This window comes from Amphibalanus amphitrite, unplaced genomic scaffold (assembly GCF_019059575.1).
Source record: "Amphibalanus amphitrite isolate SeventyFive unplaced genomic scaffold, NRLGWU_Aamphi_draft 000861F_arrow, whole genome shotgun sequence".
In the NCBI taxonomy this organism is placed as follows: Eukaryota; Metazoa; Arthropoda; class Thecostraca; order Balanomorpha; family Balanidae; genus Amphibalanus; species Amphibalanus amphitrite.
In genome coordinates this window covers 140,683-158,670 of record NW_024882355.1, presented here as the reverse complement: position 1 = coordinate 158,670, position 17,988 = coordinate 140,683, and the positions used below count along the sequence as shown (strand labels likewise).

The 17,988-nt window shown below is 49.6% G+C and overlaps 3 protein-coding genes across 3 annotated transcripts in view; all 3 read right to left on the bottom strand.

Moving 5' to 3' along the window:
• Positions 1 to 252, bottom strand: part of LOC122367274 (protein Smaug homolog 2-like) — a 36,862-nt gene extending 36,610 nt beyond the window's left edge. The window contains exon 1 of the mRNA XM_043340231.1: positions 82 to 252. The gene's annotated coding sequence lies outside the window, so the exon portion shown is untranslated. The remainder of the gene's footprint in view (positions 1 to 81) is intronic.
• Positions 253 to 2,687: 2,435 nt separating this feature from the next.
• On the bottom strand, positions 2,688 to 5,668 carry LOC122367289 (basic salivary proline-rich protein 1-like). The gene is made up of 5 exons (XM_043340257.1): positions 5,650 to 5,668; positions 4,602 to 4,831; positions 4,323 to 4,439; positions 3,785 to 4,031; positions 2,688 to 3,532 (listed from the first exon to the last, which is right to left on the bottom strand). Exons 1-5 carry the CDS (start codon positions 5,666 to 5,668, stop codon positions 2,688 to 2,690), a joined length of 1,458 nt encoding a protein of 485 aa, XP_043196192.1.
• Positions 5,319 to 17,034, bottom strand: LOC122367287 (coiled-coil domain-containing protein 9-like). Its single transcript, XM_043340256.1, has 5 exons — positions 16,924 to 17,034; positions 13,145 to 13,201; positions 9,368 to 9,445; positions 6,877 to 7,265; positions 5,319 to 6,645 (listed from the first exon to the last, which is right to left on the bottom strand). The coding sequence occupies exons 2-5, from the start codon at positions 13,160 to 13,162 to the stop codon at positions 6,414 to 6,416; spliced, it is 717 nt and encodes a 238-aa protein (XP_043196191.1). The 5' UTR covers positions 13,163 to 13,201; positions 16,924 to 17,034; the 3' UTR covers positions 5,319 to 6,413.
• Positions 17,035 to 17,988: the final 954 nt, after the last annotated feature.

The window sequence follows — 17,988 nt, the reverse complement described above, 5'->3', positions numbered from 1 at the left end:
CATAGTCCTTCACGTTCCCATGCCAATGCAACCAACATGCAACAAACATTACGAGGCCAATCTCAATCCCATGATACTCACAGTCTTCCAACAGTAAGGTGATGTTAATTGACCTTTAATTGCACATCTTCATCATACATCTTCCGCTATTTATCATTTAAAACCAAAAATGCAGGACGCTCCCGCAATGTGTGTGCCAGTGTGTGCAATACACGCAATACACAATACCTTGACACAATACACACAATACATCCAATTAGACGATAACAGAACATCGCGCCACGATTGTAGCAATTGTTCAGGCGGTATTATACACAGGTATCATCCCTGAGAGGGAAAAGTCTAATGACGTAGTCGAAATAGAGGAAAAGTCTTCCAGTCTGAAAAAGACAATTTTTCAATTTATATGAAAAATCATGCTAATGATAACTTAGCTTCTAAATTTGATTTTGTTGTATGTAATTTGATGTAAGTGTGTATTATTTCACCATTATGTTACTTCCATGAAAGGTAATTTCAGACTTTTACAAAAAATTCATGACGTCACATATTGCATTATTTGTTATTTATCCTGGGCCCTGTTCATGAACCCCGGCGGTCGCTGCGGCCGCTGCGGTCGCTGCGGCCAGCCGGGTTGTTACGTCACAAAAAGGGGCGGGGCTCATGAAGCATGACGAATGTATGACGTCATCTTGCTGCGGCCGCTGCGATCTCTGCGGCCGCAATCCAGCGACCGCCGAGCCTCAAGAAAACTAATTGCACTGAACTTGGCGCACTGAAGTCAAATAGGCGCAGGCCGTGTTGTCATGGAGACGATTTTGTAAACAAATTATCTACCGGTGTGCTTCAGTTGTAAACAATTGTCGGAAACTATTTCGGCAGCAGACGCTGTTCATGGAACGCTGCTGAGGCCGAGTGAGTGATGACGTTTCAAAAATGGGCGGAGCTTAGAGCCTGCGGCCGGCCGCAGCGGCCGCAGACTTCATGAACAGGGCCCTGCTAAGATACCTTCACGTATGTTTTAAATCACCGAACGAAATCACAAGCAAGGCCGTATATAGGATCCCAAGTATCCAACAAGCGCGCAGGCCATCTCTACACCCAATAATTGCGACAAAGAAGCGATTCCCACCTTTTATAGGAGCCAAGCACCTGACACCTCAACATTGCTGACGTATCACCAGCCTGGAGTAGTTCTTTTTCCGAAAGATGAACGAATGAAACGATTATTTTCTGACGTAATGACATGATGTGGAGATGGAATTAAATTGATGAAATACTAGGACTTACTCCACAAGGAGATCGAATGGGTCGGAGCGCTTTCAATATGTATTATACATATCGTCGTCAGCGAATCAATAACGGGTCGAATCGAGTCGGGTATCGAAGAGTACCCGACTCTTCGATACCCGATCGAATCGAAGAGTACTCTTCGATACCCGACTCGATTCGACCCGTTATTGATTCGCTGACGACGATATGTATAATACATATTGAAAGCGCTCCGACCCATTCGATCTCCTTGTGGAGTAAGTCCTAGTATTTCATCGATTATTTTCTGTTCGGAGAAACTGTAGAGTGAGAAGGTCATCACCGTTACTATCAGAACGTCACTGATCGCATCGCACGTATTAGATGATAGATACTATGCAATTGCACAATGGTTCCACTTATTGTTCCTAACCGTGGTTTTCTAAAATCAGTCAATCGAGAGACGATGTGTTTATTTCATGAACAAATGGAGCAATGACAGCATTGACGTGACAATAGGGCAGGCGGCACTGCAGGCTCCTACATGATACATCTATAGTCAAAACGACATTTCGTATCAATGTGTCATCCGATCGGTCTTATCGCCATGAAAGCACACCCAGCATCCCATACGTGTGTAAGTACATGGACCAGATCACTCAAAACCCTGACATCAGACCCAAATGCCTCCCCGTCCTCCTACTTTTCTCGCATCAAGAGATCGGATCGCTCAAACGAAGAACCATCATACCAACATGCGCATAACCACCACCCTGTCACGACTTGCGACGAAACATGATCCGAGATGGGGGCACAGATACCTTCACATGTGTAAGATAGGTGACCAAATGTCACGCCTAGCATACCACACCCACACATAATACATAACTTGTACTCAAATGTACAGAAATGCCGTATACAGAAATACCGTACATCAGCGTGAACGACGCGACGGCGTGAACGTTTGAACTTCACATTTTAAAACAGATTCATTTTCCCCGAGTTTCATCTAGCTTTGTACCACACGCGCTGTGTAAATGGATTTCAGACCATTTCTTTAATGTACGCCATCACAATCTTCATATAATGCCAACACGACATGCAGATTCGACAATAACAAATGTATGGGCCTAATACCATCCAAATTTCAATATAATCCTTTTATCTAGTTGGTAGTTCAATCGTAATGTAATATAGTTTTAGCCACCACTTATCAACATTCCAGCAAAGCTACTATATCCATAAAGCTGCATATCCGTCACGCTGAAAGCACCGAGGCGTCTACTATTCTTGCTGCCTGCAGGACATTACTATCGAATACCAGGCCACACGGACCGCTGCTTTGTCTGACACCGGACAGCACAAGCTACCTACTGCCGTGCCGAGCACTGGGCGGGCCACTGGTGTGTCTGGCGGTCAGCACCACACCGCACCCCTCACAGTTTACCCTCCTTCAGTCGGATATCCTGTATGTGGAACATCGAGTCGTCCACCGGACCCATCACCGCCTTCCCGTCCACAAACGTCACACACTGGATCGGCCCGGCCGGCCGCGGCGGCTCCGGAGGCGGCGGCGGGCTTCGGCGGCGGCCCAGCAGGGCGCGCTTACCGGGCGGCACGTACAGACCCGCCTTCGATGTGCCCGGCTCCGCAGTCCCCCGCTCGGCCTCGGCGGTCGGAGAGGGACCGCCTGAGGGAGCCGGCTGCTGTCGGAGCAGCTCAGTGCTCTTCTGCGGAGAAGGAGGCAGCGGAGCGCGCACGGCCGCCTGGGGGACTGCCGGCGGGCCCTGTGGCGGCGGCGGCTGGCTGGTCACGGCCGCCGGCGCCACAGCAGCACCCACACTGCCCCGCGGGTCCGGCGGCGGCGCTCCGTAGGCCGCCGGTGGTCCCTGGGGAGCGCTCTGGGCCGCCGGAGGCCCCTGGGGAGCGCTGTGTACCAATGGCGAGTTGTGAGGGGCGCCGCGCACCTCCTGTAGCGACATCTGCTGAGACTGAGAGGACGCGTACGTCATAGACTGGCCATGCGGGGGCGAGCCGTAGGGCGGATGCTGCGCCTCCGCTTGGACGCACGACACTGGTGGCCCCTGAGATGGGGAGCCGTACGATACAGGCGGCCCCTGAGGCGGGGAGCCGTACGACACAGGCGGCCCCTGAGGCGGGGATCCGTACGGCACAGGCGGCCCCTGAGGCGGGGATCCGTACGATACAGGCGGCCTCTGGGACGGGGTGCCGTACGGCGGTTGAGAGCCGTATGATGGCACTCCGTACGACGGGGAGGCACCTGCGTAGGCAGACATGACGGGGGCGTCATGTGTCGCTGGCGGTATACGCACCGACGAGCTATGCGACATTGGGGTACCTGTGGCGTACTGCTGAGGAGCCGTGGCATATTGTTGTGGAGTCGTAACGTACTGCTGGGGAGCCGTTACGTACGACTGGGGGGTCGCCCCGTACTGCTGAGGAGCCGTGCCGTACTGTTGAGGAGCCGTTACGTACGACTGAGGAGTGGCGCCGTACTGAGGCGGCGCCACACCGTAACTCTGTGGCGGAGGAGCACCATAGGCGGAGGGTGTGGGGCCGTACTGCTCTGGGTACACAGACACCGGCTGCTGCACACCCAGCTGGGAGAGGTTCCTGGCCACGGCCAGCACCGCCTCTGGGTCACAGATGGCTGCTGGGGGCGCCTGTATCGGTGCCGGTGGCGGTGGGGGCGACTGCTGACCCTCGCCGGTCATCTCCCTGAGCAAGGCGCTGATCGGCGACACACTGCGTGGGCGCGGCTGAGGCGGATCGGGCGGAGGCTGAGGGCCGTCCCGAGAGCCCAAGCGCCGGTCCGGCTCCTCGTGGTAGCCGTTCGGAAGCTCGGCTTCCAGCAGATCCTCTGGTGAGATGTCCGAGCGCCTCCAACCACGCTCACTGCCGTCCGAGTCGTACTCTCGATCGCCGTCCTCGTCCGATAGATCGGCACTGAACTGGCCGCTCGATTCCTCGGTGGGCTCGGCTGGGTGCTCCTCCACCGCCGCCTCCGCCGCTGCGGCTGCTGCTGCCTCCGCCGCTGCGGCTGCTGCTGCCTCCTGCTCGGCGCGCAGACGGTTGCTGAACGCTGCCGCCCGTCTGCTCGCCGGTCCGGTCACCTTCACTTCTGCCGGCCCGGAGAGCGGTACGACCGTGCCGGACGGCAGGACAGTCTGACGGGACGGCGAAACGACTGGACCGGCCGGCGGAACAGACGGACCGGACAGTGGCGCAGACGGGGCTGGTTGGAGAGAAGCGGCCGCCGGCGGAACCGGGGCGGCCGTCGGCGGGACCGGGGCGGCCGCCGGCGGGACCGGGGCGGCCGCCGCCGGGACAGGGGCGGCCGCCGGCGGGGACGGTGTGCCACGCTCCTGGACGGGCTGCGCGTTCTCGGGCGCCGGGGAGGCAGGCACATGATCGAATTGGCACTCTGTTTCGGCGGCCTCGGAGGCGGACGGCGGCTGCTGCGGGGAGCGCCGGCCGGCCGGAGGGGAGTCGGGCTCGCCGGGCAGCGACTCCTCAGCTCGCTCCTTGTCCCGTTTACGGCCGCGGCCGCGTCGGCCTCCTGCGGGAACAGACCCAGCGTCAGACGGAGCGACACGGAGGAACAGCGCGGTCCGGGCATCAGGACAATGTTACGGGCTCAAGCGCAAAGAACTTGAGTCACTAGAGGAAGTGCAGTATTTTAGATTACCGTTATTAAACGAACATAGGGCAAACGATTTGCATCGCAAAACGAGCGTTTACAGTAGCCATTAGTAGCGTTCAATTGAGACAAAAAACGCTTATTTTCTCGGATTAGTCCCTTTCCGGTTATGTAAGTGCGCAGACCTCAGTTTTCACTCACTACCCCGGTGACCACGTACCTGTTTGGGGAGCCGCCGACCCCGTCCCCGCGGGGGTGCACCACACCACAGCTCTCTGCCACCAGCGGTTAGAGCAAGCTCGGAGAGACACCAACTCATGCAGGCATTGTGAGACAGGGGCCGGGTGCGGGCCCAAGCATGCGGGCCGTCCGTGGCGTGCCGTGCGAAATCCACAAAAAGCACTGCGCTGTGCTTTGGCTGTATTTGCATAAGGTTGATCAGCTCGATTATACATCACAGGTTAGGCGCTTACGAGTACATTCATCGCACACCAAACACATTCACAAATCAAAAGTACACTGAAAGCAAACTTAAACAAAATAAAGACAAATAAAAGGGCGAAAACAAAACATTTTAGAGCATTCCTTGAAACTGGACGGTTATTTAAACGCGCATTCCACGTTCAAATTTTTGAGGTTCAATAAAAAATAGCAAGTCCCAATCAAAACTACTGAAGGATCAATTTCAAACAGCTGAAGTAAAATTTTAGGATGATTGAGGCCAAAGTGAAGCCCACCTGCCACATCGTCAAACATTTAGGACACAATAAAAATGACAAATAGCGCATTAATACGGACGAAAAGCGCCACCCGCTTGCTTGGTCACGAATGGAAATAAAATCACCCGAAATAAAATGCTAATATCAATCACCTAACATTCATTTCAGTCGTGGTGTGATTACGAAGAGCCTTCCGGCTTCCACAACGAAGAAGCGGTTTACAAACGAGAGTTCTGAACGGGGGCACGGCTTGTCAGATGAACCAAAAAGGGTAGTGATCATTGCACAAGCATCCTTCCATTAATTCTAATACCGAGCATATTTCCAAAATGTTGTTAAAGAAAGCATGACAATATTACTCCAAGGGAAATAAATACCCGCACAATATACCCGAGTTCACTCGCTGGGGCGAGTCACAGTGAGGTATGTCGTGACAGCTACTACTTGGTCCACGCAAATATGACAAACATATTTACACTACGCTAATGATGATGCTCGGATCGGGCAGATATCAGATCATTGTTATGTACAGATTTTGCGACAAAGAAAATTGGTGAGTGATAGACTCTGGACTTTCCACCACCTTAGAACGAATGTCACAATATGTGAGGTAAAAAAACATGTCCCGTGATTTCGCCGCGCCCACAACCACGGGAGAACCAAACGCATGCTACCTGCACCGCGGTCACCACCCGCAGTCCCACAGCCCCAGCCGCGTCGGCAAGGCGGGGACATCACCAACCATGCGCGGACCCGGCAACCCGTCCCGCAGCACCGCCGCCTCAGCTGATGTAGGAACACGAATACGTGAACACCAAATCCCTGCCCTTCATGTCGACCGAGTAACACTCACTCCTGGAGTCCCGCTGGCCGCCCGCTGCGGCGCCTGCCGGCGGTCTCTCGGCGGCCGGCGGCCGGTGCAGCGCACCGCCGGTAACCGCCCCGGGCGGCGACCGCTGCCGCTGGGCCCGACCGTCCCCGCCGCCACCACCGCGGCGTGACTTCGGCTCCTCCCTGTGCGCAGCGCAACAGGTGAAATCACAGGTGAAAACACACAAACATCGCCACCGACAGCAGCTCAGCATTAGCTTACTGCGGGCAAGTGGGTTCATTTATGCCGTATATCACAAAATAAACGAGGAATGAAGCACAATAATGCATGTACTAAACATAACTCATAAATAACTCTCAGAATGCGTATCTTGCGCAGAGCGAGGCGCACCTTTGTGCATTTTCGACACCCACCTGAGCGCATTCGCTTGCTTCTCTCTATCCCATTCGCGCCGCCAGCCGCCGTCGCTGGCTTTGGAGCGTTCCACGCGGCGCTGGTCAATCTGCTGCCGCTCCAGCCGCCAGGCGGCGTCCTCCTTGCGCTGCTGTTGCTGCTGCTGGACGTTCTGCTGACGCCTGTCCCGCTCCCCGCGACCTCCCGCCGCGGGCCCGCCGCCTCGCTCGGGACAGTCGCGCGCCCGGTCGCGCAGGAAGCCGGCTCCGACGCGGTCGCGTCCGCCGCGCCGGCCAGCCTCGGGCTGCTCCTGTTGGGGCGAGGGGCTGCGCCGGTAGCGGACACACTTTGAGACGCGCGCCTCGTCACTGCCGGAGGCACGTGCCTGCTGCCGGTCCGCCTCCACCTCCTGCAGACACACCGGCGGACAGGGGGCGCATGGGTGACCTGGCCCTAGGCTATAGGCAGATCGGTTCAGCGGGTATGCGAACTAATTGGTAGTTAACTAAAAGGCAAATGTAGAAACGTACGAAATAAAAAGGAATAATTTCCCACGGGAAATTAGCAGTGAAGTAAAGTAACACCCTCATTTCTCAAAGTATTCTCGAAGTAAGGAAAATACTAAAAAAAAAAATGGGAAAAAAGATGGAAATGATATGCCTCACAAGTCAGATATCGCACACCGATTCTTTCAGAATCGTGACCTTCCGTTCCAAAAACACCTTTTGGATAAAGAGACTTTACAAATTAGTTTGCATATGAGCATGTCACTTTACTTGTGGCGGTAATGCACGTCCCAGGTAGGTACTAAGCTCACATGTTTCATTAAGCACACCTTGTATATAACAGTGTGTTTGACTTTCGGCAATATGAAACCCATACGTTCATTAGCGTCGCTACGGGGGGGGCAAGCGGGGCAGCTTGCCCCCCCAACCTCCGACCGGGCACCCCCTGAGATCGATACAGATCCGATGAGATTTTGGAGTCGGGAAAAAATGGGGGTACCTTTCTGAGGAATGCCTGTGAGGTCAGACTGTTGGAGCGTGCAGTTCAAACCAAAGTCAGAGTCGCACTCGCCAAAATCTTCAAGACTGCGACTCCATACTCGGAAATGTCAATGCTGTGATTCATTCCATGTTCCTAGTTGGTTCTTTATTACATTTTGTAGCTGATTTTCATAAGTTTTGGAGTGCTGACACATAATCTTCGTTCAAAGCGTGACACGAAATCTTCGGGGCCTTTCTCAACTCTCGTCAAATGTCTACGACAGGCTCAAGTACCGTTCAAGTGCCGCAGGGTTCATGAGCTTGGTTTTCACACAGGCTCCTAAGGAGCTCCACTGAGCTCTAGGAAGCTTTCGGAGGGCCCAAACCGGCCTCTGAGAGTCCCACTGGTGTCCTGAGGGCCCATACAGGGATCTTTGAGCACCTTATACATACGTAGACCTCTGAAAGGCCACACGAATCTTTGAGGATGCCTTCGAAAAATTTCTGAAAACCTCAACTGACCTCAGATAGTTCAGCTGAACTTTTGAGGCGGCAGACTTTATTAACCCCAAGCCGGCGGCGGCATCTGAGGTCACAACTCTCGTGTCCCTCTGAGGGCCGCAACACATGTTTCTTATGTCCCTACCTACGTAGGGTCCTTAAGGATTCGACACAGACCCCGACGTTTCACACTGTTATTCGAGGGCTCCAGGCTCACCCTGGGCCTAGTCTCTTAGCGCCCGCCGCCCACACAGGTTTCTGAAGACTCGTGTGCCCTAAAGGGCTTTCCGAGCCCACCTTGGGCTCGGAAAGCCCTAAAGCACCACATACACGTATATATTTGGGGTGACCCACGCCGATCTCCGGGATCCTAAGCAGGCTTCTGAGAGTCCACACTGACCCTGAGTGGCCTGAAATGGCCTGGAAGTCGCAAGCCTATCTCTAAGGGATCCCTTGCCGCTATGCAGCGCGTAACTTTTGGTCCCGTTAAATATTTTTGCTCGCGTTTGCAGTGCTTCCCTTCACACGAAAAACGAGAAAATTTTTGTTCACACTCGAGTGAACAAAACACTTCTTCTCACTGCAGCAAAGATGAATTATGTACTTCCGATTCACACTTCCGACATTCACTCTCAGTCTCCGCCGAATGCCCAATTCTTAGCTTCAATCGGCGGCTGGGATAAGCCCGATGCATTGCAGATCACCCTGGTTTTAGACAGGGTCCCACTGCAGTGCGTCGGCAATCGCATCCACTGTAATTCTACCGGTCGTTTTTGTCCATAAATTTTCAAAATTTTGTTGTTTTTTTTTTGCAAAAAAAAATCATGCCATAGCTAGAAGGAAAACTTTGCCACCATCGGATTCCTCGCACCATTGCTCGTCGAATGATATGTAAAACGAGTGAGTAACGGCTGGGGAAAGCCAAGATTTAACACAAAATTTGATTTTGCCCCCCCAACCGAAAATGTCTGGCGACGCCTATGCATACGTTGCTTGATTAACATGTCTTCGATCAGTGCAATACCTGTTTCCGTTGTTCACGAAGTCGGTTCTCCTCCTGGATTCGGCGGATTTTGGCGTCCAGGGCAGCTTCAGCGTCTTTCTAAAAAAGTCATTGATGTATATTAACAAATAGTTGTACAGTTAGTATTTGGAAAGACAGAACATGCAACAAAGATCGTCTACGTCACTGAGAAAGCACCTACCAGTCATCTGGAATGGCCGACCCACAAAACACACCTAGCTTATTTATGCGCGCCGGTACGTGCACCCGTGTATAAGTATTGAAGTCTCGACCAGGGGAGACAAGCTGACCTTTTTATATAAAGAATGATAAGACAATGAACATGTAATGTACAAACATACATCACACACTTGAGGCGAGGCCAGTATTACGCTTTCAGTTCATTTTTTCAGTGTGAACTTAAAAAACCCTATGTACAATTTTCGCCATAAGTAAATTTTGAACCCGAGCCCCGCTGGAGCTCCTGAATTTCCACGCCCTGCTGGGGGGGGGGGGGGTGATCATCCCCCTCTGAACACCCTGGCAGTTGATGCCTCCACATCCTTTTCTTTCAGATCCTATCCTGTCAAGATCCTGACATGAAATCCTGCTTTATAAATTGGCACCAAAAATGGTGTTACACTCTTTTCCTAGATTAACCCGTGCCCCGTTGGGCTCTGCCGACCAACGCGCCCTGTTGGGGGGGGGGGGGGCAATTTGGAAATAACTTGTAGTTCCTATCAGGGAACAACCTTGTGACCCAATTTTATTGACCTAGGTCAAACCGATGAAGTCACAGGTCAGGTCAAAGGTCGAATTTTCACCGTGTACAGTAGGCCCCGTCAAACTTTCTAAAGTTTTTGGAAGACCAGCTCCCCTGGTGTTTTCCCATTGCTTGTTGGCCCAATAAAAGGTATGCAAAATTTCAGCTTCCTAGCTCAACGTTTGCGTCTGCCTCAAAGGCCTCGAAGTTTGCCCCATAGGGCATAATGGAGACTGCAATGCCGGTGTTAGCTGCATTGTCCTGGCAGCGGCGTTCATTGGCACAATATCGCCACGAATCAACTGCTGCCCAAGCAAGAGATGAACCAAACTAGTCTTTGCCATGCCCCCCCCCACTCACACCCCTCCCCCTCCCTACCCCCTGATTTTGTAAGCATCGTTTGATTTCCATGCATTGTTCACGATCACTTTATCTTTTTTTTCAGGATGCCTAAATGCTGATTGAGACAAATATATTAGTACCTAGCTGTAACATGCATGTGCATATGTATATTAATTTCGACTTAATACTGCGGCGGCGGTAAACAGATAACTTCGAACGACAACAGCAGCAGGAGACCAATTGACGGCGGGCACGGCACTGGTGACGGTGACGGGTACCGGTGTCACCCACTATGGTCGAGTCTGCGTGTCCGGTGTCGTGGCTTACCTACAAGCACGAAGGTTCTCTTGCGCGGCTTTTTGGAAAACTCTGCAGTGCGGTCTAGGAGTGAACTCCGCAATTAAAAAAACTCGTCATTTCTTTCCATGCAACGGCATAATATGAGGATGCCTTTAGGGCCAAAGGGGGCGCCCCAAATTTAAAGGTACAGGACAATGGGCTTGACCTGAATGCCCGCGTATGCTGGATACGCCTCTGCTCTGGAGGCTGAGGGGCGCCATGTTTTTTTTCTTAATGGGGCGCCCAATCGCCTGTGATCTTTAATGGGGCGCGTGTTACGCTTTGCAGATCAGCATCCGTGGTGTTGACTTGTGTGCCGAGTGCTCTGCCCTCTGGAAGGGGCGCCATCGTTCAGAGGGGCGCCGAATGTTCTTGAGAGGTGCCAGTAATATTCAATGGGGGCGCCGGATGTTCTGGAGGGGCGTCAGTGATATTGAATGGTGCGCCAGATGCTCTGAATGGGACGCCAGCGATAATGAATGGGGCGCCCACTCGCCCGTGAACTTCAATGGGGTGCCTGATACGTGAGACGTGTCGGTGGTGTTGAATGGCGTGCCAAGTGACACCGGTACCCGTCACCGTCACCAGTGCCGTGTCCGCCGTCAATTGGTCTCCTGCTGCTGTTGTCGTTCGTAATTATCTGTTTGCCGCCGCCGCAGTATTGAGTCGAAAGTAATATACATATGCACATGCATGTTAAAGCTAGGTACTAATATATTAGTCTCAATCAGCATTTAGGCATCATGAAAAAAAAAACAGATAAAGTGATCGTGAACAATGCATGGAAATCAAACGATGCATTACAAAATCAGGGGGGTAGGGAGGGGGAGGGGTGTGAGTGGGGGGGGGGCATGGCAAAGACTAGTTTGGTTCATCTCTTGCTTGGGCAGCAGTTGATTCGTGGCGATATTGTGCCAATGAACGCCGCTGCCAGGACAATGCAGCTAACACCGGCATTGCAGTCTCCATTATGCCCTATGGGGCAAACTTCGAGGCCTTTGAGGCAGACGCAAACGTTGAGCTAGGAAGCTGAAATTTTGCATACTTCTTATTGGGCCAACAAGCAATGGGAAAACACCAGGGGAGCTGGTCTTCCAAAAACTTTATAAAATTTGACGGGGCATTTTTACAGGCATTTCAAGAAATGCGTTGTAAAATCGAGTAAAATGCATTTCATTGAAAATCATCGATGGGGAAATGTTCTTCAAACACATATTTTGCTATATGAGGTAACTGATACCAGGTCAGGTCACTGAGGTCAGGTCAATGAGGGTCACAATATGAAAATATCATGTGATGCATGTATTATGGTCCATTTTATGTCAAAGACGATTATGTGGGTCAGGCAGCCTTTGGGGTCAGTTTAGATTATGTTATGGTGAAGGTTAGGTCAAGGTCAGGTCAAATTAGGTCAAATTTCAAAGTCGATATTTTGCATAAAATGGGTATCGATTCGATGCAGCTCGTCACGGGGAGTTCAATGGTGTTCTTTGTTTTGCCCTACGTGGTCTAGAATCGCTAAAAATTGAGTTCCAAAATTTGACGTCATCATTTTTGAAGTTTTTTTTCGCTATAACTTGGCCAAAAAAAGAGATATCGATCTGAAATTTGGTATGTATATAGAAGAGCGCAGGGACCATCACATATATTCCGGTATTTTCGAAATTTGGAAAAATTGGATTTTTTTAGTTTTTCCAGAAAAATCAAGTTTTTGAATTTTCGGGGGTCAAAAACCCAAAATTTTGAAAATCCGAGATAGCAGTTTTGTAGCGCCGCTTTTGGTCTACCAGACCATATAAAGAACTTTGAAATTGCTTGGTAACTGTAGATTTGGTGAGCGTTTCAAGATTGCATGTTTTTTGCTCATTTTTGCTCGAACATGACCTCAGTTTGACCTCAATAACTCCTGACCTAAGGTGACCTGAGACTTGAAATTTGGTGTGGAGGTGTCAAACTGATGCCCGGGAAGGTACTGAAAATTTGGCGGTTTTCTTGCTATTCAGGAAAAACCATAGGGGGGCAAATTGCCCCCCCCCCCCCAACGGGGCGAGGGTTAATTGAGGCATTTGCCTCATTTTTTCATCCTAGGAACTTTTTCTTCATTGGGACACTCAACTAGATCCAATTTTAGAACACTGGTTGCCATAGAAATTATATGGTGCAGCTTTTGACTCTTTAATTTGATGTAGACTGATGTAAATTTGCAGCTTTCCACCCTGCTGCCATAGGTACTTTGAAGTCTTGTAGCCTGATCCAAATGGCTATTACTTCATAGTATGGCAATTAGAATATGCTGTTTTACTATTCAATCTCACTCTGTGCTTCATAGCAAATAGATATCAGAATCCACTTACCTCTCTTGCTTTAGCCATTCCAGGAGCCTGCTGTTTGGTGATAAAATATAGAAGTCCCTGAAATGAAGCACCCAGCTGTCAGTAACTTAACCTTCGCCCCAGTGGGGGGGGGGGCATATGTTACCACCCTGTCGCGTTTTTTGCGTGTGAATAAAAAACCGCGGCGCGTAGCGCCGCGCCGCTTGGGGTAGCTTTTGGTACATCAATTTTGGATAATGTGTGAAATTTTTGACCCCAGGTCATGTCAGGTCAGGTCACCAGGTCAAGTTAACTGACCAGGCCTAAAAAAAAGTTTGCAATCATGTCCAGCCTGCAGTGTTTGTCAGAAAGGTTTCAAACTCGGTGGATTGCATGCTGTTATGGGCGCCTACAATTTGTATATCTTGGATTTTTTATATCCGTGACCTAAGGTCAGGTCAGTGGCGTGACCTTTCCATTACAAGTCAATGGAGAAAAACGAAAATGCCTCTAGATCCGTGTGTACGCATCGGAACAGTCCAACTATTTCAGAATCACAATGATTTAGACCACTCGTGATGACCAAGGTGTCATTTTTGCTGATAGCCTCTAGACAGGTCATCCGAGGTCACTTGAGGCTACAAACAGTTTTTTTGCCAATAACTCGCGATTGGAAAGAGATAGGACGCTGGGGATGGTCTCATTGTGTTTGTCTTGTTGAGACGCATCGACTGATATGCAACATGACCTTTTCCGGTAAGGTCATGACCTTGACCTGAGGTCAAATTTTCAAGTTGACCTTTCAAGGTCAAATTATAGTTCATTCGACGCGTCTCGGCGAGGGGAACACGATTCTGGCAATAGAAATGTCGTGGCTTTTTGTAGTCGAAAGTTATTGTCGAAAACCACTTTTCGTAAAAACGGCTATTTTTGGAGTTTTTGCCCTCTGGAGGCTAAACCGTTGACCTGAGGTCAATATTGATAATGACTTTTTCAAAAGAAGAGTTCAAAAGCTATTGATTGCTCTTCCATGCGTTTTTCTAGCTACCATAGTTCATGAGATAGCGGCATGTTTTCTGAAAAATATAATGACAATTAGCAAATTTTGACCTTTGATGACCTCTGGTGACCCCAATATTGCTCTAAGGTGAAAAATGACCGAAATACTTTCAAACGGACGCATTGAGGGCTATCGACTGCTTTTTACCGCGTCTTTCTAGCCCTCTTAGTTTTTGAGTTAGAGGTGGGTGGTAACATATGCCCCCCCTCACTAGGGCGAAGTTGGCCGAGACCGCCACTGGGGCGCGGGTTAAAACAATTATTTTGGTTAAAACTAGCTTGATTAAGTTTTAAGACTAACTGTATCCAGCCTGAAATTCTAATGACATAAAATGCCAACTCAACTCATGAACTTAAAGGGGAAATAAAAATTAAGTAATTATAATGCCTCAGCAATCATCCTCACCATACAGGAAGCACAAGTTACTATGATCAGCTCTAAGACATATAGATTAATCTAGGTATATGAGCAGCACATTTGACATTGATATCCAATAGACCATAAGCTAACAGACCAAACGAAACTACCACACTGTTACTGTTCTTAGCTCATGCGACGAGAGCTAAAGCTGGGAGCAGAGGGGAAGTTGACTGTGCCTGGCCACCATAATGGGCCCACATCTTCATGTCTTGTACACTGGCGGATCCAGAAAGGTGGTCTCGGATGTTGCAGAGGCATCAAATAAAAAATGTTATTTTTTAATTTTAATATTCCTCTCAGTCAGATCGCCCAACTGGATTGCTGGATCAGACCGCAGCGGGTAGAGGTCGGGGTCTACACAACAGGCTCTACTTAGTGTCGGCTCCGGCTCTGTCAAACTGCCCATTCAAACATTCGAGCTAAATTAAAAAAAAAATGAAAAAAAAATAATCAAAAGTTGCCTCCTTTGTCTTCGACTTTGTTGACTTATGTGCAGTTTAATTAAAATACTTAATTTTCCTTATGAAAGTTACTGAGTTCATTAGCGTCGCCACGGGGGGGCAAGCGGGGCAGCTTGCCCCCCCAACCTCGGACCGGGCACCCCTTGAGATCGATACAGATCCGATGAGATTTTTGAGTCGGGAAAAAATGGGGGTACCTTTCTGAGAATGCCTGTGAGGTCAGACTCGTTCAAGCCAGAGTCGGACTCGCAGTCGCCAACATCGTCAAGACGCCGACTCCAGACTCGGAAATGTCAATACTGTGATTCATTTCATGTTCCTAGTTAGTTCTTTATTACATTTTATAGCTGATTTTCATAAGTTTTGAAATGCTGATACAAAATTTGCGTTCAAAGCGTGACACTAAATCTTCGGGCCTTTTTCAACTCTCGTCAAATGTCTGCGACAGACTCAAGTACCGTTCAAGTGCCACAGGGCTCATGACTGCTTGCATTTCACACAGGCTCCGAAGGAGCTCCACTGAGCTCTAAGAAGCCTTCGGAGGGCCCAAACCGGCCTCTGAGAGTCCCACTGGTGTTCATATTCTCTGAGAGCCCATACAGGGATCTTTGAGGACCTTACACATGCGTAGACCTCTGAAGGGCCACACGGATCTTTGAGGATAGGTACTTTCAAAAATTTCTGAGAACCTTAGGCCTCTGATGGCTCAGCCGAGCTTTTGAGGCGAGAGATTTTGCTGAGCCCAAGCCGGCAGTTTAGGGGTCACGACTCAGGTGTGCCTCAGAGGGTCCCAGCACATGTTTCTTATGTCCCTATGTTGGGTCCTTAGGGACTCGACACAGACCTCCAGGGTTCACACTGCTATTTGAGGGCTCCCTGCTCACCCTGGGCCTGGTCTCTTAGCGCCCGCCGCCCAAACTGGCTTCTGAGGGTCCCACATTGGGCTCGGAAAGCCCTAAAGCACCACATACACGTAACTATTTGGGGTGACCAACGCCGATCTTCAGGACCCTAAGCAGGCTTCTGAGAGCCCACACTGACCCTGAGTGGCCTAAAATGGTCTGAAAGTCCCAAGCCTATCGCTAAAGGATCCCTTGCCGCTATGCCGTGCGAAATTTGGGTTCCGTTAAACATCTTTTCTTCGCATTTGCAGCGCTTCCTTGCACACGAAAAACGAGAAACATTTTGTTCACACTCTCGTGTGAACAAAACACCTCCTCTCACTGGAGCAAAGATGAATTACTTCCGATTCACACTTCCTACATTCACTCTCCGCCGAAAGCCCAACTTAGCTTCAATCGGCGGCTGGGATAAGCCCTATGAATTTCACGTAGAACCTCTGCATGCATGCGTGAATGAAGGTTTCAGCAATGTGATTCGATTAAACTGAGCGTTTTTAACCTCTTTTCCTGGGTGATGATCATGAGCGACGAGCGTCTGCACAGGGGCTCTCTAGAGTGCGTCGGTAAGCGCAGCCATTGTGATTCTACCGATCGTTTTTTTTTTGTTCAAAAATTTAAAAAATTGAATTTTCTGTAAAAAAAAATGGCAGGTCATAGCTACAAGGAAAACCTTGTCACCATCGTATTCCTCGCACCATTGCGCGTTGAATGATACGTAAAATGAATGAGTAATGACTGGAGGAAGGCAAGATTTAACACAAAAGTTGATTTTGCCCCCCCAACCGAAAATCTCTGGCGACGCCTATGACTGAGTTGTTTGTTTATTCACAAAAAAACGCAACTTTGACTTACGTCGATTGCGGGCGCTGCGGGGCCGGCGGGGGGCATCCCCCCTAGGTGCCCTTAGGTTACCAAACTCGGACGACCGACTATCAATATAAAAGCTATAGATGGCCTTGATAAAAGCATGGAACTTACCCTCCGGGATATATCTTTCAAAGAAATTCCGAAACTCCACACACCCTCTCAGAGCTGGAGCGTCTTTCCGGTGCAAAAGGACGACGCGTCAAGGATTCAGTAATTATGTGCTGGTTCCGTCTAAAACGCAGCAACTAATTAGGGAGCAACTAACTTGAAGAATAACTCATTAAGTATTGTTAAGACCCTTAATTTGCTCAAATTTTGGCTTTGAAACGACGCAAAAATGTATTTAGAATTACAGAAATATTTATGTTATAATTTCCATATCTAACTAAGTTTAAACATTGCTTATAAACTTGACAGTAACATACAAATTTAGCTGTAAGTTAATGGACAGAAAAACTTGCAAAAGTAGACAAAAAACAGCGCAAAAGAGTCAAAACTTCTGTTCAAAATTTTTTTAGCAGCAAATCACCTAGAAACTTGCTGGTAATTGGCCATAATGGTAGCAAATCGCCACGCAACCAACACATTTAGCTAATAAATGCTGACGAGCCCAAGTCATTGAACAGAATGATGTTTATACGTATTTCCCCGGCTTTGAACTTTCTTCTGTTGCTGCGAGTTGGGGCTCTCTCTATCGTCTGGATAAAAATAGGCCCCGCCCATCCCAATCAGCTGCTGCATGACGAGTTGATGACGACAACCACTACTTACCAGCAACCAATCTAGGGATAGCGTACGTGACAGTAATGGTGCAGCGGTTGCAAAATATTGCATTGTTATTCAAACGGTTTTTGCTTTTTGATTGTGATTGTATTGAGATATGTGATTAGATGAGGTGTTGTTGAAGGCAGGTATTTTTTTAAATATTTTTTGACAATTTTTTGCCCCCTTGTGCTGAACCCGGGACCACCTGAAGTCTAAACCTCATTTTATATAACATGTCAATGCTGATGCTGTCCAGCTCAGAGTTTTTTTTGGGGGGGGGGGGGGCAAACCAAAACAATTTATCGATTCTTTCCATGCATCGTCCATAGGCGTAATGTTAAAATTATGCCGTTTGGGGGGGGCAAATGCCTATTTTGCCCCCCCTGGATCCGCCACTGACTGCTCCGATCC